At 37.2% G+C, this 21,587-nt stretch overlaps 1 protein-coding gene across 1 annotated transcript in view; it reads left to right on the top strand.

The window, feature by feature from the left end:
* The window catches only part of LRPPRC (leucine rich pentatricopeptide repeat containing), a 112,509-nt gene that overhangs the window by 71,270 nt on the left and 19,652 nt on the right, over positions 1–21,587 (top strand). The window contains exons 26-30 of the mRNA XM_030310509.1: positions 6,327–6,395; positions 7,192–7,282; positions 14,732–14,874; positions 15,010–15,118; positions 18,177–18,303. Coding sequence (XP_030166369.1) covers positions 6,327–6,395; positions 7,192–7,282; positions 14,732–14,874; positions 15,010–15,118; positions 18,177–18,303 — 539 coding nt within the window. The remainder of the gene's footprint in view (positions 1–6,326; positions 6,396–7,191; positions 7,283–14,731; positions 14,875–15,009; positions 15,119–18,176; positions 18,304–21,587) is intronic.

Raw genomic sequence — 21,587 nt, 5'->3', positions numbered from 1 at the left:
TTAGAGGTAGAGCAAAGAAGTAGAAAGGGAAATCTCTAAATAGTTCTTTTTCCCCAGCTTTATTGCGATAACTGACATATAACATTGTGTCAGTTTAAGTGTACATTATGTTGATTTGATTACTTGTCTTTTTTAAGTTTATTTATTTATTTTGAGAGAGAAAGTGGGACAGAGAGAGAGAGAGGAGAGGGAGAGAGGAATCTCAAGCAGGCTCTGCATTGTCAGTGCAGAGTCCGATGAAGGACTCGAACTCACGAACCATGAGATCATTACCTGAGCTGAAACCGAGAGTCAGACACTTAACCAACTGAGCCACCCAGGCGCCTCTGATTTACATTTATGTAAATTACATTTATGTAATTACATTACATACACCATTTTTATGGTGGGAACATTTACAATTTACTCTCAGCAGCTTTCAAGGATATATTTTTTAAATTAATAACATTTTTTAAAGTTGTATTTATTTAAGTAATGTCCAGTGTGGGGCTCAGACTCAACAATCCCAAGATCAAGAGTTGCACATTCTTCTCTGACTGAGCCAGCCAGACACCCCTATAACATACTATTATATTATACTATCACCATGTTGTACATTAGGTCCCCAGAACCTGTTCATCTTATAGAGGAAGTTTGTACTCTTTGACCAACGTCTCCTCATTTTCTCTGAGCCCCTGACAACCACTGTTCTAGGAGTTTGAGATTATACTGTATTTGTCTTTTCTCTGCCTGACTTCACTTAGCATAATGCCCTCCAGGTCAATCCTGTTTGACCAATTTCCCCTCCCTCCCTTCTTCCCTTCTTCCCTCTTTCCTTTTCTTCTTTATATCATTAACAAATAATTACTGATGACATCTTGCAATCTAATCCTAGAGAAAGACCTTAAAAAAATGAGTCTATATAATGTAGTAATTGACATAGAAAGGGTCTGTTCCAGACTCAGTCTTTCTGAGAAAGTGATGTTTGGGATGAGAACTAAAGGATGGATTGGGAACCAGCCACGTAGAGTGGCGGCAAAAACATTTCATGTAGAGAGAACTCCCTGTGCAAAGGCTCTGAGGTAGGAAAGTGCTTCCATCTTTCATCCTTGTTCTGTCTCTCAGGACTCTATCAGATAGCACTCAAAGAGTGGTACATTACCAAACACTTTTTTTAAATATAAAGTTTGTTTATTTTGAGAGAGAGAAAGAGAGCACAGCAGGTGAGGGGCAGAGAGAAAGAGTGACAGAATCTCAAGCAGGCTCTGAGCCATCAGCTCAGAGCTTGATGTGGGGCCTGAACTCATGAACTGTGAGATCATGACCTGAACTGAGGTCAAGAGTCAGACGCTTAACTGACAGAGCCACCCAGGTGCCTTTTTCCCCCCCCTTAAATAAGGTTTATTTATTATTTTGAGAGAGAGAGAGAGAGAGAGAGAGAGAGAGCACAAGCAGGTGAGGGGCAGCATTATCAAACACTTAATAAATGTTAGTTTTATTCCCTTCCTTCTGTGTGGCCTTCTTCCCTGTGTTGAAGTCAGACCTTTTGTCTCTCTCCTGCAGTCTCATCCTCTGCAGGCTAACTATCCCTAGTTCCTCTCAGTGTTCTTCTGGCACATTCTGGAATGAAATTGGGGAAATGTTCACAAATTATTTTTACAAACTTATTTAATAATATCAGGTAAATATTTTGTGAACTGTATTCTGTGTTGTACCAGTGATGATGATCAATCTGACGTTTGTTTTTTCCCCTGTGAATAGACTCAAACAAAATTTACTGCACATGTTACTGTTTAAAATATTCCAAGTCCGAAGACACACTATTAATCTCACTACTCGTCTAGTCATCCCTGTGGTTTTTCTGTACTTTATTCAGTGCCTGTTTCTTTTATATATAATTGAAATAAATCGTACCATAGCTTTACCCTACATCTCTGCTTCTGCATTTCCCTCCATGTAATTAAGAACTCTTCTAAGCATTATTTTTAATGACCTTATCATTCCATTGTATAAGTGAATTTGCCCACTTTTATATAAACTTTTATATAAACTTTTAAATAAAAAAGCTTATTTGCCCATTTTTCTTTTGAGAAAAATTTTTACTATTACAAAGAAATCATAACTCACATCTTAAGCTATAGATGCAGGTATATTTGGTTTTCAGATTATTTACATAGGACCATTTCTTAGAAGTAGGTGAAATGTTATTACCATTAAGGCCCCTGATACACAGAGACAGAAACTTTGTTATGTCTTTATTTTATTTATTTAAAAAAAATTTTTTTTAATGTTTGTTTATTTTTGAGAGAGAGAGAGAGAGAGACAGAGTGTGAGCAGGGGAGGGACAGAGAGAGAGGGAGACACAGAATCCAAAACAGGCTCCAGGCTCTGAGCTGTCAGCACAGAGCCCGGCCCGATGCAGGGCTCGAACCCACAGACCGTGAGATCGTGACCTGAGCCGAAGTCAGCTGCTTAACCGACTGAGCCACCTGGGTGCCCCGGTTCTGTCTTTATAGATGATACCTCTTTTATGATTATCTTAGCAGAGATTTGGTCTAAAGTGCAGGCCTCCCGAGTTCTAGTCCCATAGCTAGAAATTATCATAAACTAAAATGGTTTTACTTTTTTAAATCTGGGTAATGCTGCCCTTGTAGAATGAATTTCGAAGCTTTCTTTTCTGTTTTTTTTTTTTGTGTTTTTTTTTTTTAATAATTTGAGAAGAATAGGAATTTACTGTTCTTCCGATGTTTGGTAGAATTTACCTGTGAAGCTATCTGGTCCTGGGACTTACTTGTTTACTGAATCGATTTCATTGCTAAGAATTGATCTGTTCAAATATTCTATTTCTTCCTGATTTGGTTTTGGAAGGTTGTATGTTTCCAGAAATTTATCCATTTTTTCTTGGTTCTCCAATTTGTTGGCATATAGTGTAATGGTATTTTCTCATTTAAGAAAGGACTTTATTATGGGGACACCTGGTGGCTTAGTTGGTTAAGCATCTGACTCCTGGTGGCAGCTCAGGTCATGATCTCACGGTTTGTGAATTTGAGCCCCACATCAGGCTCTACACTGACAGTGCGGCGCCTGCTTGGGGTTCTCTCACAAAACAACTCTGAGAAGTAATTAGGGCAAAGAAACTAGTTTGGAGTGTCCATGTGGAGCTTGTTTAGTTAGTAGTAGGCATGGAATTTGAAATCGGGTCCTGATTTCACATTTTCTCTTGGTTCTTTTACACCAATTCCTATCTCTGTGACCTCTCTCTCTTTTTAAAATTGAGATAAGATACAGCATTGCATAAGTTTAAGGCATGCAGCATGTTGATTTGATGCATTTATATATTGCAGTATGACCTCCATGATCTCTTGACCCCTTAGTAATCTAAACCATCAAAAGAACTTATCCTTTCTCCAGAATTATTCTCTTGATTTTTCTCCCTCTTCTTATCTGCTGTTACTCTTCCATCACATTGTAGCCAGAGTAATTTTGCTATCTTCTCAGGGGGCAAAACCTTTTTTCTTTTTATGGTTTTGTGTTTAGAACCAAAAGGTTAGGGGCGCCTGGGTGGCACAGTTGCTTAAGCGTCTGACTCTTGATTTTGGCCCAGGTCATGATCTCACAGTTTGTGACTTCGAGCCCCCCGCATTGGGCTCTGCACCAAATCTTAAAAAAGATTTTATTTTTAAGAAATATCTGCACTCCACGTGGGACTCAGACTCACAACCTGGAAATCAAGAGTTGCACGCTCTTCCCACTGAGCCAGCTAGACGCCCCTCAGAAGGATTTTTAGAGCTAGTTTTTTCCCCCGTGACCTCCCACATTTCAAGAGATGGATGTCAGTTCTCATACCAGTTCATACCCCCTCTCTTTAGCATCTCCTGTAATGCCTAGTTAAATGGGTCATGTTTACTTTACCATAGTTAGTCTGCTAGTTTGACTTGCTCAGCCATATTTTCCTTACTCCTCTAGACATGGTCTTTATTGTCAATCTCAGAAGATTTTAGAGCAAAGGACAAATATCAGAAGATTTAGTAAGCTCCATGATACCCTTTTCCTCCTTTGCTCTTCTAGCTATGGACATAAATAGTTGGACATAAACTTCCGGTCCCTCTCATGCACTTGGTTTTCCTCCCATGCTGCCTAGAGGGTGTGGGGCTAGGGTAGTTGTTTGTTTTCCATTTCATGTTTCTAGCACTAATGGCAGGAAAAATCAAAACAGGTAAAAACTTGTATTTGAGTCAAATTTAAGATAGTTTTCCTTGAGATCGATTTGAAGTAGAAGAATCTTCATCTCTTTCTGCTTTAAAGACAATAATTACTTGATAGGTATTTTTACTAGTATGTATAGAAGCCTATTACGATAACAGGAAATTTATATCAGAGTAATGGAATGAAATTAAATGAAAATTATTTTTTCTTTTGGCTTACTATTATTCTTATACAAGTGAACTTACTACTAAATTGGAACATCACAAAGAATGTTTTGAAGCCCAGTAACCCAGGGGGAAACAAACATGCCAGGTTTTTTATTACAGTAATTACTTTATCCTCACTGTCCATTAATTAGATTGTCGCAAAACGAGAAAAAAAAACTAGGTAAGTTCATTGTTTTAATTAAGTGTTAACCGGTTTTTTTGATAAGTTATATTTAACATCCCAATTAGAATTCTGTTCTTCTCCATATTTTTATTACATTTTCTATTTTTGCTTTCAACTTGTAGTGTTTAAAATTCAATAAGATGTTAAGAGATAAGCCAGAAATGTAGACTATTACAGAAGCCTAGGAGATTTAGTTAATCTGACCTAGATGTTCTTTTGATGATTGAGATTTATAATGTGAAAACAGTTCTCAATTTCAAAATGAAACATAGGAATATCTGCTGTATAAGCTGTCCTGCCAGTGACAGGCAGATTAATCAGCCAAAAAAAGGAAGAGTTTACCATAGAAGATTGTTGGCATTTGGATCAGCGTTAACGTTGAAAGTTATAAGTGAATGAATGTAACAGTCCTGGCATTTTGCCTTCTTCTAATGAAGACTGTCCAGAATTTTTGCAAGGGCTTTTTGGATATGTTAGATTTCATTTGGTTTCATTTTCAGTGTAATGCACATGAAACAAAACAGGTAATTAGATGAGAAAACCCTTGAGTAGAAATTGTGTGCAAATGTAAATATTAATGATATTTGAGAATATATTTAAACAAGTAATTTATTCAGCATTTCGTTCTTGTATCCCCAAATGTGCATACTTGCACAGTTAGAATGAGAACACTTAAACAGCTTCTGCTGTACCAGCTTTTCTGTCATTCTGCCAAAACTCTGAGGTGTTAGTGTCTGCTTCGTTTCTTAATTTAACATTGTACAATATTATTTTAAGAGGTAAAAAATAATGAAGACTTATAAATAAGAGATCAGATTGGAGGGGTACCTGGTTTAGTCAACAAAGCGGAGTGGAGAAAGCAGTAAAGGTACCTCCTCTAGACTGGAGCAGCCAGGGCTAATGAGTGTGTAGTTTTCTTATCATAATGCTGTGATTGAAATGTAGTATTTAATGGTGAAGCCCTCTTACAGATGATGAAAATACTATAGTTAGAATGACAAATCCTTGGAATTATGTGTGAATTGGTTTTCCTTTTATTTCAGTATGAGAATTGTAAAATAATTGCTTTACAGCCAGAGTTATTGACTAAACCTTAGTAATTTTCAGTTGAGGATATAACCTATGTCTCAGTAATTAAAGTAAACTAAGACTGTGAGCTAGTTTAAAGTACTTAGTTTGTTTTAAGTACCTAGCTCTTTAAACATTTAGTTTTAGATACTAGGCAGACATTTGTGGTAGTCAGTACTTTTTGATCACTAAACTTCACAAAGCATGTTAAAGGAAAAAGTAAAAGCCATTGGTTTATGGTTGTGATAATGGTTAATAAGTTTTTGTAACAATAGTTTTTGCTTCTTGAGTCCATTGGGATCTCTGAGAGAGAGAGAAGCTGTGTGTGTGTGTATTTGATTTGACATCTTTTGGAGTTTAGTTCGAGTCAAGGTTTCTTTTTGAACTAAAGAAAGCTTAACCATTTTAATATTTAAAAAATGATTTATTGAATGAGAATTGACCTACAAAGCAACATTTTGATGTAAATCAAATCTTCTAGATACTGGTTAAATATCGGTTACCATTTATGCTGTTTTAATCCTAAAAGTCTTTGATAACTATGGTATTAAGTTACAGGTTTCTTTTATTATGATATATATTTGGGAAGGAAGTGGCAAATTCAGTAGAAGGAAAACTTTGAAGGGAAATTAACATTTAGCTAAGTTTTACCTCACGTGCTGTATGATTATTTTATTTTATAGACTCCAGGCATTAGAGCTCGATCTTCAAGACTTCAGTGGTTTTGTGACAGATGCATTTCAAGTAATCAGGTTTGTGTTTAATTTCTGGTCTCAAGCACCTAAAACTGTGAGTAGAAAGCAAGTGTCCTCCATGTCATATGAGCATTTGGGGACATACAGCATTATTAATAGAAGCAGCGTTGTCTTGGTTGTTTTCCAGGTAAGCGGTAGCTTAATTCTTGTTTCTGAGGTGCCGTGGAATCCCAAAAAATTTTAATTGGGGCCCTGAAGATTTTCACTTGCTTTATCCTAGTTGTTGGCTTGAGCAGGCTAACCTTGTTTCCTTGGCAGTTTAAATCTGCTTCAGTTCTTAGTGACCAGAGGAGTCACTTGATGGGAGCCCAAGTCGAATTTCTACTTTCTGTCTCCTCCAGTGCAGATATTTGTTCATATCCTGCAAAGTAAAAGCCACAGGGGAAGAGGAGTATACCACTTGGGTGGAGGAATGTTCTTATTAATAAATAGAGGATGTGCTAATTCTACCCTCTACCCCAAGTATCTTTGAATTATTCAAAATGCATGTTCATGGAGATTCCCTCAGTTAGGTGATTGTTCATGTTTTGTTCTTGACTGCAGAGTCCTTCAGCTTTTCAACCTAAAACATTTTTTTTAATGGTGGTAAAATACATCTAACAAAATTTATCATTTTAGCCATTTTTAAACATTAACTACATTCACATTGTTCGGTTTGGCTCTTTAAATTTTTAAATGAAGTTAATCTGCCCTTTGGGTAAAGCTTATTTGAAGGATTATTCAACTGACATTTGTGAATTATAAAATATATCCTTTACACAGTCTAGATCCATCTGTTACTCTTATTTTTAAGGTTGAAACTCTAGAAAAATTAGTGGAGCTAACGCAGAAGCTATTTGAATGTGATAGAGACCAGCTGTACTACAGTCTGCTAAAACTATATAGTAAGTAATCTGACCATTCCTCATGTTTTCATCTTGTGACATTTATTCTGTTGAAGGCAGGTGCTAGAAAGGAGTATCAGGAAGGTCCAGGGATTGTTAAATGTGTAGCCTTTAACCGAGGTTTAAGTAGAGGCCAGATTGAGTTTTATCACAGAATGTTACATTGTATCACTAGATACCATACAAGTTTCATAATTTCTGACAATCTTACTGCAGTAATCAGAAGATAAGAAAAATCTTCATCAGGGCCACAGAATGTAATGGGACTTTTTGAGGAGAGACTAATGTTTTCTTTTTATTTAAGTGCTCTAGTAGACTTATCAATCAGTCACTTCTATAAATAGCATAATCATTGACCTGTTCATGTCTATAAGATCCTTTTCCAGAAGAACGCATATTGATATACAAACTCGTTGCTAGTTTTTAAAATGTGATTATGTTATAATACGGTTTTGACTGCTTCTATACTATAGACATTTTCTTATATTTTATTACCTACAAATAACTTCATTGAATGGATGTACTAGATTTACCCAGCCAATCTCCTAATGCTAGACGTTGGAATAGAATTCAGTTTCCCGTGTTATAAAATAGCGCTGCATTAACCATCTGTGTGCCGTAATCTTTGCGCATACTCTTAGTTGTTTCCTTGTACTGCATTTATATTTGTGTCCTGATCTTTTTTTTATATATTTATTTATTTTTGAGAGAGAGAGACAGAGTGCAAGTGGGGGATGTGCAGAGAGAGAGGGAGACACAGAACTCGAAGCAGACTCCAGGCTCCGAGCTGTGAGCACAGAGCCCGACGTGGGGCTCAAACTCACAGACTCACGGACCATGAGATCATGACCTGAGCCGAAGTCGGCCACCCAATTGACTGAGCCACCCAGGCTCCCCTGTGTTCTGAAACTTTTGATCTCTAGTACCAAACATTGCTCTAGTGTGTTGATTCCAGTTTATACATCTGGGAACTTGGTAGTCTCTTTTAAGGTATTTGGGTAGAGAGGAACAACACTTGTAATAGTCAGTGACCCTGGGGCGCCTGGGTGGCTCAGTCAGTCGGTTGAGCGTCCGACTTTGGCTCAGGTCATGATCTCGCGGTCTGTGAGTTCGAGCCCCACATCAGGCTCTGTGCTGACAGCTCAGAGCCTGTTGCCTGTTTCAGATTCTGTGTCTCCCACTCTCTCTGCCCCTCCCCTGCTCACTGTCTCTCTCTCTCTCTCAAAAATAAACATAAAAAAAAAATTTTTTTTTAATAAAAAAAAAAAAAAGAATAGTGACCTGACCTCCCATCCCCTCCTCTCCCTCCCCTCCCTTTTTCACCTCATAGATATTTGCTCCAGATTATTTTCTTTTTCTCATGGGAAATTTTCCTTCACCAAACACCATAGACAGCAGTGAATAAGTTAGTTCATTTGTCTTTTTGAATTTGTATTTATTATCTTTAGAAGCTTTGTCTTCTATGTTGATGGTATAAATAAGACTTTCCATAAAATTTACATTTCACTTGTTGGCTGCATTGAAGTACACACTTCACTATGTAGTTCTTAAAGTCTCAAAATTCTTAAAATTCAATTCTTTGGTTTGAATGAATTCTGGCCTATAATACTGAGGTTGTTGTTATTGAATATATAATTAGAAAACTTACATTTTAGGAGTTTAGTCCTCAGTCGGTGGATTATAACCTGTATTCATTCAGGTGCTAATTCTTTCCCTTCCCCACCCCCCTTTTCTTCCTTTTGAGGAACAGTTTCACACTTAAATTTTAATTTTATGCAAACTGGAAACGAAAAAAAAAAACCCTGAATTTATGTTTCCACACAAGTCCCAGCGTTTAAAGTCATCCCCATAGAAGACCCTAATCCCTTACTGTGCTAGACATTGAGGAGGGCCCTGCAGATAAAAAGGTAGTGCCCTGTGGAAAGAGTTAGGCCTGTGACCAAGACTAAAGACTAGCTATACAGAGTGAAAGAACAACTGGAAGAATGTACGAGGTACAGCACTAGTCCGGGGAAGGTGGAAGTAGCCAGCCTCACAGACTTCTATTTCCCTGTCCAGATGACCTTTGCTGTTTTGTTTTGTTTTGTTTTGTTTTGTTTTTTAAAGAAAAGAAAACAATTTCTAAGTTCAACTTTCCTTTAGGGATAAGCAGTCTCTGAGGTTTATCACCATTTTTTCTCCTTCACCCTCTCTTTGCTCTGTTGGACACCTCCTTCCAGTGTTTTGCTCTGTATTTGAGCCAGCAGTCTGAAGAGCACAGTCATGTGAGAGTAGCCTCTTGTGAGGCTGGAAGCCAGAGGAATCGTTATATTGAAGTATACTTTTTAACCCAGTTGGTGTACTTCATAACCTTTGTAGTGCTACAAATAGATAATATGGGGGGCGCCTGGGTGGCTCAGTCGGTTAAGCATCCGACTTCGGCTCAGGTCATGATCTCACGGTCCGAGGGTTCGAGCCCTGCGTCGGGCTCTGTGCTGACAGCTCGGAGCCTGGAGCCTGCTTCAGATTCTCCCTCTCTCTCTGACCCTCCTTCAGATGTCTTCAGATGTCTCCCTCTCTCTCTGACCCTCCTCCCCTGTTCATGCTGTGTCTCTCTCTGTCTCAAAAATAAATTAAAAACATTAAAAAAATTAAAAAAAAAAACAAATAGATAATATGGTTGTGATAATCCTAATCCTTCCCTTTCTGCCGAATAAACCAGTGCTCTTCTTTTTGCCCTCTGACTTGGACCACTACTTAAACGTGTTAAATAATTTATAAAGCACTATGGACTCAATTTGTTTGAAAAGGAACATATAATATGGAATGATGTATGAGATGTGGTCCTATCATACTTGAAAAATCCCTATCTTGGATTGTGGATTTCTGAAAAAGTAATTTGTTTGACCTACCAGAACTTTTTATGAATTCATTCTTTCTCATGGTGTAATTTTAGCCTTTAAAAGCGATTGGCCTGATTATTTTGGGGTATTTGTCAAAGAGCGGTTTTGTTTTGTTTTAAAAGAGTATCCCCCACCCACCACACCCTTCAGGTTGTGAATTACAGCATACTACAGAAACAGGCACAAAACAACGATACACATGGCTCAGTGGTTTATGATAGCCAACATTCATGTAACTGTAATCTAGATGAAGAAATAGAAAATGAAACTTTTCATATCTTTAAATACTAGTTGTACTAAACGCGTTTCATTTTCTACTTACTGTATACAGTATGATGTCCATAGGTGATCTGTTAAAAAGAATCTGTCACAATTCAAATTTTAGTTTGAACTATCTTTTCTTTCTTTTTTTTTTTTTTTTTAATTTTTTTTTTTTAATGTTTGTTTATTTTTGAGAGAGACAGAGACACAGTGTGAGCAGGGCAGGGCCAGAGAGAAAGGGAGACAATCTGGAGCAGGCTCCAGGCTCTGAGCAAGCTGTCAGCACAGAGCCTGATGCAGGGCTCAAACTCACAAACCGTGAGATCATGACCTGAGCCGAAGTTGGACACTTAACCAACTGAGCCACCCGGGTGCCCCTCTGTCTTTTCTAGTACATTTTCTAATATCACCTTTCATGGTGATAGTCTTGCAAAATTAGTTCCTAAGACCTGTAACAAACATGAATGAAGCAGCCCCCTCATCTGCATAATGAATATACTATTATTTTGAGATAGTATTTTTACCTTGTTGAACATTTTCTTATATTCTAAACATGTCAGTTTCTTTTTACATATATACAGATAGCTTATTATTTGTATACATTATTGGAAAACAGACTGCTTTATGTTTGTTTGTAATTTTGTCTTAAAATGTTACAAATCAATTTTTATTTTTATTTATTATTTTTTTAATAGGAAATTTATTGTCAAATTGGTTTCCATACAATACCCAGTGCTCATCCCAACAGGTACCCTCCTCAATACCCATCACCCACCCACCCTTCCCTCCCACCCCCCATAAACCCTCAGTTTGTTCTCAGTTTTTAGGAGTCTCTTATATCTTGGCTCCCTCCCTCTCTAACCATTTTTTTTTCCTTCCCCTCCCCCATGGTCTTCTGTCAAGTTTCTCAGGATCCACATAGGAGTGAAAACATATGGAATCTGTCCTTCTCTATATGACTTACAAATCGATTTTTAAAAAGCCAACATTTACACTTTAGCATTTATTCTACCTCTGAAGTTATTTATGTGCTTTTCCTTTTTTTCAAGTACTTCCATTGACATTTCTTTTCACACTGTGTATTTATTATACAAATAAGGCATGAGTATATTCCAAATTACTAAAGAGTCAAGCAATGCAGTAGTGTAGTATACAGAACAAAATGTGGAAATGTCCTTTTGTCCACACCTCAGAAGTAACTTGTCAATTGGCCAGCCTTCCAGCCTTTTTTCTGTATATTTGTATCCATATAGTTTTTACATATACACCTATTATTTTGATTATTTTATCCTCTACATGTTTCATACTCTACGTTATGGTCTGTGGCTTCCTTTTTTACTTAATGTGAAATAAATTCACAGGGAAAGATCAGTGCCTTTTCTCTTTTTAATTACCATATTTAAGTGCTGGTGTCCTTGGAATCTCCAAAGTTGAACATTGATTTTTTTTTTCAATTCGTGAGCTCATATTTTAAAAATTTATTTGTGTTTCAGTTTATTGCGATCATTGTTTTCTAGGTGCTCACATTGTTCCATCTTTGACCAGTGGGTACTCCTTTACCTTGTCTCCCAGGTCATAGAACACCCCTCGCTAGTCTTGGATTGTATTCAGGCAAAGCAAGACTGTGCAGGCTTGCATAGCGAGATCCCTGTCTGAGCCCTAGATTTGTTATTTTAGAGTGGAACCATCATTTGGAAATTACCCCCTCTGATCAGTAATATGTAAAAACTTTCGATTTCAACCAAAACCCCAAACCAGACATTTTCATTTCTTAGTTCATTACTATAGCGGCTACGCATACAGTGACAACTTGTTACACACTGGTCCTATTGCCATAAATTACAATCCCACAACAGTGTGGATTCTGGTAAAATCACTAGTGGTGTCCAGAATCGTTGGTTGTATAGCTTAACAATCCTCAGAGATTGTGTAGTGGTCAGTCCTCTCATTCTTTAAAGAGGGGGAACCAAGAGTGCCAGGAGGTTGGTGACGGGATTATAGAGGCAGAGTGTCCATTCCCTGGCCACAGCCCAGGCAACGAGTAGGATTGTTGTTGTCTTGGTAGAAGGCATTTTAAGCCCCAGAGGGATATTATACAAGAAAGGCATGGCCTTTCTGTGCCTTTGTGAGTTTTTGTACACAGGTGCAACTGTTGGCACGCTGACTAGTTTGCCTCAAAGGTTTGTTACGTATTTTGTGACCCAGGCATATTTCCAAGAAGTTTTTTCCCTTTAAACAAAAAAAAAGCGTCTGTGTTTTGTGTGTGTGTGGGTGTGTGTGTGGGTGTGTGTGTGTGTAAATATAAATGACTGAGTTGTTTCATGGTATAAACACTATCTAATTTTCATGTATTTTGAAATATTCTCTTGTATAAGTTGCTAGTTAATTAAAGGTACATCTCTGTAATATCTTGTACCCCCAAACTGGAAGCTTCCATATACATGTGCTTCTTTTAGAAGAAAATTGTCTTCCTCTAATTCTTACAGTTGAAGGCACAGACTTGTACATCCTCTACCCATCTTCTCTTCAGTGTTTGGAATAGTTATGTTAGTGTAAAAATGAATCTCTTTAGAAAGCACCTTAGCAGTGCTGTTTCCAGTTCTTGGAAACCTTTCCTGTGTCTTGTATAGTCCATAGTACTCTCGCAGGGAACAGAAGTGTTCCACCTTTTCTACAGGATTAAAGATACTGGAGCTTGGCATTTTGCTTTTAATGTGTTTAGTTCAATTAGTTTTCTATATTCACATAATTGAAAAGTTGCTGCTGAATTTTACGTTACATAAGAACATTCTAATGAAGGATAAGCATAATTAGCTTATGTGAATCTTGTTTTGAAAATAGATTGTAAATTTAAGCATTTTGTATACAAATGATTTTATTATCAAAGTGTGTACAAAATCACTGCAATCTGTGTATGACCTGGTGAAATTTTCCTACTTACTACCCTTTTACTTAGGTTTCTGATGGAGCATGAATGTGTTTTGTTTTTCTTGTTTGAGTTGTTTACTTTTAGGAGTCATTAGTTATCAAAAAACTTAGCTTTTCAGTTGGAGGGGTCAGGGAGAATCTAGGAAAATCCCATTTGTTTTAATATTTTGGAATTCCTGAGAAACATTTATTTATGTTTTCTGGAACATTTTGTGCTTTGAAATAACCCCTTTCCTAGAGCTGATGGTACACAATGAAGACTCTTTATTCATATTTGAAAATTTAAAAAACACTTTTAAAGGAGTATTTCTTTGTGCTTAATAGTTATATTGAACTTAATTAGTGTCATGATATTTTTCATATTTTGGTCTAGTTTTTCACAAGTAAAAGTTTATTATATTAAATGACTTTGAGCTTTTCTCTTTTTAAAACCCATTAGAAGGTTTTAAAAAACGTCTTGATTATTAAATTTTTGCTATTTGTGAAGACTAGGTTACGACACAAAAGGAACATAAAAGGAATACCACATATTCAGTATGAAGGAATCTGCCTATTTCCTTCCAGTAAACTTCCCTTGCCCTATAATACTTATAGTCTGGTGGCATTATTTGTTGGGATGAGAAATCTGTCACACAACGTCACAGACATTCTTCAAGTCAGCAGAAGAGACAGAATTCTCCCTATTCGACTAAGTGAAAAGCATTTGTTGATTCGTCCCCTTTGAAGAAAATCATACATCTGCGCGTATTCACTCCCTTTAGACCTTCAGCTGTGTATTATACTGCATACATGTACCCATCATCTTTCCAGAGTTTCACGGACATAGTTGAATTGTTAGCTATTTCTGGTTTTGATTTCAGAAATGGACAACTTCTCAGTTACTTTAAAAAGGTTTTCAGAGTATGTAGTAAAGGGTAGGAGGTTTGTTGTTATTTTTTTTTTTTTTCAACATTTATTTATTTTTGGGACAGAGAGAGACAGAGCATGAACGGGGGAGGGGCAGAGAGAGAGGGAGACACAGAATCGGAAACAGGCTCCAGGCTCTGAGCCATCAGCCCAGAGCCTGACGCGGGGCTCGAACTCACGCACCGTGAGATCGTGACCTGGCTGAAGTCGGACGCTTAACCGACTGAGCCACCCAGGCGCCCCTGTTGTTATTTTTTAATAGGTAAGGGATTCTATTTGAATTTGAAAATTCAAAAGGTATACATAAAGAAGTCTTCTCATCTTTGGTCCACAATCATCCTGTTCCTTTCCCTGGTAGCAGTAATTTGGGGGTAATGCTTACAATTCAACATCAAATAGGAGGAAATTCTAAACATTTTTATGAATTCTACTTCGTTATGCTCATTAATTTCTGCCTAATCAAATTTTACAGAAATAAATGGTGACTGGCAAAGAGCTGATGCTGTCTGGAATAAAATGCAAGAAGAAAATATTATTCCTCGTGCAAAGACCTTAAGATTATTAGCAGAAATCCTTAGAAACAATAATCAGGAGGTTCCATTTGATGTACCTGAGGTAATTTGTTTTTAACTGTAAGCATAACAGATTTTGTTGTCAGTATAACATTAGGGCATAGGTGAGCCCGGTTTTATACTAAAAAAATCACTGTGTATACCAGTTTTTGTTTAACTGAAGAATTTTGTTTTTAAGTTGTGGTATGAGGATGAAAAGCATTCCCTGAGTTCATCACCACCTTCACGTGAAGAAGCAAATATCCAGAAAGATCTGTTGAATGCCTGCCAACGAAAGAAAAGCAAAGGTAAACCTGTACACAGGGGTCTAATAGTAGCATGAGATCCAAGTCCATTTAACAAATTAGAAGTGCTCTAGGACAGAGATGGAACTTGTATAAATTACTTTCTTTCATTTTTTAAATTAACAAAGATATTTTGGGATAGTTGGGAAAACTTATATGTAAACTGAGTAGTAGATAATAAGGAATTATCTCATTTTGTTTTTATGTTTATTTTTTTAGTAATCTTTATGTCTAGTGTGGGGCTTGAACTCATGACCCTGAGATCAAGAGTCGCATGCTCTTCTGACTGAGCTAGCCAGGTGCCCCATCTCATTTTTATTAGGTATGATAGTGGAATTTACGACTTATAGGACAATATCCTTAAATGTTGAGATCTATAATGAAGTACTGAGAGATGAAAAAAAAATCAAGATATCTATAACTGTTTTAAAATATCTAAGCCAAAGTGATCAAGGACCATTCCAAGGTTAGAGGCTGGACGTGAACCCTGTGTCTTGCTCATCTTCCTGTTTTCTAGCAGTAAACTTCTGACGTGACGTGCCTACCACCTTTATGACTACTTTAAAAATTTTATGACCATCTTGAACACTCTGATAGCAGCTTGCCTATTACGTTGTAGACATTTCCATTTAGACTTCATTGTACTCTTTCAGAATCATACATTACTGTTGTTTCCCTTTTTTTGTTGTTAATTTTTCTCCATAGCATGCTAGCATGCTCTTTAATTCTTTCAGTTTTCTGTGGATTTTCAAGTATGCTTTATGATACTTAAACCGTTATGTAGATTTTTATTCATTTTAGTATTGATCATTTTGAGCTCTGTTCAATAGAAAGGAATCAATTTAGAAATTTATAATTTCCTCTTATTTCTTAACTGAATTTTGTGACACTGATGTAAAGTGTACAGGGTCACGAAGAGTAACTTTATCCTTTGTGTCATTTTCCTTTGCTGCATACTCACCCTATACATCCTTGAGTCCTTACTTTATATATGGTAAACCTAAATATAAAATTAATTATGATCATCAATACTATTTAAATATTCCAGTGGAGTTTTTATTTGACTGAAACAAATATGAAATTAGTATATGGTTACTTTTTGAAGACTCTAGAGCTCCTTCATATATTACCTTTTTAAAAATTGTTGTTTTGGGGGGCACCTGGGTGGCTCAGTCAGTTAAAGCATCTGACTTCAGCTCAGGTCATGATCTCGTGGTTGGTGGGTTTGAGCCCCACATCAGGCTCTGTGCTGACAGCTCAGATCCTGGAGCCTGCTTCAGATTCTGTGTCTCCCTCACTCTCTCTGCCCGTCCCCCACTCATGCTCTGTCTCTCTCAGAAATTAAATAAACATTTAATTAAAAAAATTGTTTTTAAATGAAAACCTTACCTAGTTAACTAGATAAATATAATATAGTGTTTATTATAAACGTGGAGATACATCCCAATTCTGGTTTTAGTATGCAACTTACATTTATTGTACTTGTTTTATCCTGTTAATTCTTCAGAGTTTTTATTCACAAATCTCAGGATTTGAGTGCTTAGCAAAATATGAATACTTTGGAATTTGAATGCTTTGCATGATAGCACTTTATCGAATTTCTGGTAGTTTAGCATCCTTACCAACTTTTACACCAGAAACCTGTGGTGAATGAGTGTGGCACTTTACAATGATAGCCCCTTCCTTCTTTTCCCTCTTTCCTTCCCTCCTTCAATCCTTCCTTCCTTCAACTAGTAGAGAATAATAAACAGACATACTGATTTCTTACAATGCCTATAGTTTTAGAAAACAGTAAGATTTTCTAGATTGTTTTGTCAATCTTAAATATTCGACTTATATTTCCATTCAGGAAACCATGCTTGTTGGGGAGTAAACAAAAATTGCACTGCATTTAACCTCTTAGCTCCCTTAAAAGGGAGCACTGTGTACAGAATGACAGATTTTATCTGTTCTCCTTGGTTAAGACGCAGATATTAATGTCATACCTTTTCTCTCTTGTTTTCTCTGAGTTTACCTTGAAAGAGGGTTTTTCACATTGTCACTTCAGTTTAAATTGAAGGGCTCATACAAACTCCCCTAACTTAGAAATACAAGTGTAATGTCTGCTTGTTCAGAAACCTCTAAAGTAGCTCTGAATGTTTTTTTGAGCATTAATATCGTGTTCCCTCCTAATTGTATGTACTGCATTTCCTTACATTGAGCTTTATACCTATAGAAGTTCGTACGTGTAGTTCACTTATGCCCTCTCTTTTGTGGTTTGTTTATACACACCAGAGAGTGGATTATAGTTTCAGTTGGATGTTTATAGCCAGGCAATTTTATTTCAGAAAAGTAAGTGACTGAAAAGTGTAGTTACTTCTCTTTTGGTAACATCTTTTCATTCACTGACAGTTATTGTGAACAAGTGAAATAAAACTGTTAATCAGTCAAACAAATGTTGCTTAGTTTACTTGTTAGATACCTGTATATTTGAAAATTGTATGTTTTTGTATAAGTCCTGTCGTAGCCAAATAATTTGATCTCCTAATTTTAGAATTATAGGCTATATTCATTTTAATGCTATTGTGTTGAAATGTTAACCATTGTAACCACCCACTTATAGATTAAAGAGTGCTTTAAAATGCATCTTTTGCTCCCCTCAATCTAAATTATAACTGTGGTTTATTTGGACTTTAACACACATTTTGCAGCTTATTTTGAAACTGGTATCATCTTTTGACAAACAAATTCAGAAGAGCTCTTTTTCATTTTTATTGGCATGAGAATAATTTATTGACTTCAGAAAAACTAGTATGAAAAGTCATTTTAAAAGGAAGTCCTTTCAGGTACCTTCCATGTGGCTTAAGTAGAGTTTCCAAAGCTGTGACTTTGTGTTTACAAAGATGAGAAGGGTGACGGCATCTGCTGTTTAGGTCAGTGTGTGTGTGGAGAGTGGTATGGTGGCTGAGTATGGAAACAAGGAGAAATAATGTGGTTTGGGGGCCGTGTTCTAGGGTTTCTTCCCTCCTTTTTTGCCATTTCAGAGTAATGTCACCTCATTTTATGTTTTTTTCCTTCATAGATGCATATAGTATTTTCCTGAAAGCACACAAGCAAAACATTGTGCTGAACAATGAAACTTATGGCAGTCTTATAAAATTACTTTTGGAGAAGGATAGCTTCTTACAAGCAATACAAGTGAAAGATGTGTAAGTATTAGTCTCTGTATTAAACCTGTCACTTAAAAAAAGTATCAGCTCTCATTAGAATTTTTCTAATGATTTGTACTGGTAGCAGCAGCTGCTTAATTATCCTCAACTACACACAAAAATCCTATGAAATGGTTTTCTAATTTTATGGGTTTCTTTTTAACCTACAAAAAAAAAAAACCTTTACTGGCCCTGCACAGTGCAGTACATTTTATTTGCCTAATATAACTTTGCCACTCATTTATGATGTCCATATACAGAAAAGTAATTGCTTTTTCTTCATCATACTCTGTTTCTTGTTCAGCAGCTAGATCTGTGAACCTTTTTTGGTGGGAGGACCCTAATATAATGAAAACACCCAAAGGCTTTGAACTTAGGCAAGGGTTCGAATCTTACTTGAAATTTCTATTGGGGAAATTGCCTCCCATCTGTGAGCCTCATTTTTTCTTTTATGTGATGAGGAGATGATAATAAGACTTACATTAGAGATCTCTTCTAGGTGTTGAAGAACATAGAGTGAAGTAGAGAAAATATAGGTGCTCAACACATTTTATTGAATGACTGATTTTACTTATTTTTTTTTTTTTAATTTTTTTTTTTCAACGTTTATTTATTTTTGGGACAGAGAGAGACAGAGCATGAACGGGGGAGGGGCAGAGAGAGAGGGAGACACAGAATCGGAAACAGGCTCCAGGCTCTGAGCCATCAGCCCAGAGCCCGACGCGGGGCTCAAACTCACGCACCGTGAGATCGTGACCTGGCTGAAGTCGGACGCTTAACCGACTGCGCCACCCAGGCGCCCCTGATTTTACTTATTTTAAAAAAAAATGTTTATTTGGGGGGTGGGAGGGAGAGAGAGAATCTCTGTCGGCACAGAGCCCGATGCAGGGCTCTGTCTCACAAATCACGAGATCATGACCTGAGCCGAAATCAAGTCAGGGGCTTAACCAACTGAGCCACCCAGGCGCCCCTCAGCACATTTTAAATGCCTTTCTCTTTGCCCTTCTGTTGGGTTTTTTGTTTGATTTTGGACTTTTTACAAAAAAAAAAAAAATCTGTGTGGTGGTCATGGTAGGGGGTTTGTTTCTCTGGCTAGTTCCTCAGAGTAAAATACTTCGTTAATCAGAACAAGAGTGAAGTTTTCTTACCTGGTGTGTCAGGTAATGGACTCTGTTGTCTTATCCCCAAGAAGTTAATGCGAAAAGTTGAGTTATTAACCAGAAAGGGCCTAGAAAGGAATAGATCACAGTAACCTGCCCAGGAATATAGAGCTGTCCTGGTGATGAGTCAATAACCTTATTTTCAGTGGCAAAGGTCAGCCTTTTCCTAACATATTACAAGTTCTTAAATAATCTCTCTTGGCTCAACGTTGGCCTTCAGAATTTTTAAGTCACAGTACTTTTGGAATATTAGAGTCCTGAATAGAAAGTGGGTGCTTGGCATTCTTGCAGTTTGCTGGAAAATTTGGTGTTAATGCTAGTGTTACGTTAAAGTTATGCACCATAGGGGCGCCTGGGTGGCTCAGTCAGTTAAGTGGCCGACTTCGGCTCAGGTCATGATCTCGCGGTCCGTGAGTTCGAGCCCCGCGTCGGGCTCTGTGCTGACAGCTCAGAGCCTGGAGCCTGTTTCAGATTCTGTGTCTCCCTCTCTCTGACCCTCCCCAGTTCATGCTCTGTCTCTCCCTGTCTCAAAAATAAATAAACGTTAAAAAAAAAAAATTAAAAAAAAAAATGTTATGCACCATAGGGTCATATTTACTGTTTGTATTTCATTACATTTTGGAAAATGTATCTGACTACTTGTCTGGAAATACATAACACACCCATGTACAGTGTGTATACGTATAGTATATATAGATGTATATATACAAGTATAATATATACTTATACACACACATGCACACTATATATATCTGTGGTCTTCAGCCATCATTTGTATGTCCTGTATCAAGGACAGTCACACTAAGACTTTTTGAAAGTTCAGGTTTTTAATGTATTCTGTATACCATTTGTGTTTTTACTCAGTTGCTAATTAAATTACGTATCTCTAGAATACTCGAGACATGCTCCATTAGTGACTTGAAAAATTTTACATTGAACAGCCTATTGCCATCTGTAATCATTGAAGTCATCAAGGGGATGTGGTATTTTCCTAAAATTACTTTTGTCAGAAAATTATTACCTAAACTCTCTATCCTAACACTGCCCATAGTAATCAAAGGCATTCTGAAGCAATAGTGATTTAGGAGGAAAGGGAGGCAGCATAAAGAGAAGAGCATTTTGTGTTGTGAACTGGGTGTGATTAAGTGAAGGGATAGAAGCAAAGAAGAAAAGTTTGGTTTTTTTTTTAACTTTAAAAGAAAACATATTTATTTTTGAGAAAGAGCGAGAGAAAGAGACAGCATGAGCAGGGGAAGGGCCGAGAGAGAGAGGGAGACACAGATTCCAAAGCAGGCTCTAGGCTCTGAGCTATCAGCATAGAACCCAACGTGGGGCTCGAGCCCATGAACCATGAGATCATGACCTGCCTGAGCCAAAGTCAGACACTTAACTGACTGAGCCAACTAGGCGCCCCCAAACTTTTTTTTTTTAACTTTTAATTCTGGGGTTGGTCACAGAGATCTCTGAAATTCCCCAAAGCACAGATTGTAATTTTTTCTCATTTTAATTGGGTTTGTTCTAGAACTGTAAGCCTCACATTCTGGTAGCATGAAGATTCCCCACAGCCCACTCCAGAAGTTCTGATTCAGTCCATCTGACTCAGTCCATCCACCCAGCAATGGTTTGGGGCCCAGAATTACTAAACACCCCAAGTGATTCAATAATCACATGTCATAAACATTTTTATCATATCCATTAGTAATGAATTGTACTAATGTAGCACATGTTAAGTATATTATAAAACATAAAAAATAGAGGGGCATCTGGGTAACTCAGTTTTTGGGCATCTGACTCTTGATCTTGGCTCAAGTTATGATCTCATGGTTCATTGAGATCAAGCCCCATGCCGGGCTCTGTGCTGACAGCGCAGAGCCTGCTTGGGATTCTCTCCCTCCCTCTTTCTGCCCCTCCCTCACTTGCATGCACTCACTCTCTCTCAAAATAAATAAATAAACTTTAAAAAATAGACACTTTTCAGAGGATAAGATTTAAAAATAGAGGATTAAACAGCCTCTTGCCTCCCCCCCTAGAGTGCTCATGCAGTGTGCACATCTTTCATTGAAGTGGTTTTTCAAACTGCACTTGTAACCAGTAAGGGTCATGGAATCTCTTTAGTGAGACAGG

The sequence above is a fragment of the Lynx canadensis genome, chromosome A3 (assembly GCF_007474595.2).
Source record: "Lynx canadensis isolate LIC74 chromosome A3, mLynCan4.pri.v2, whole genome shotgun sequence".
NCBI classification, from domain to species: domain Eukaryota; kingdom Metazoa; phylum Chordata; class Mammalia; order Carnivora; family Felidae; genus Lynx; species Lynx canadensis.
This window is presented reverse-complemented; position numbering and strand designations above follow the sequence as displayed.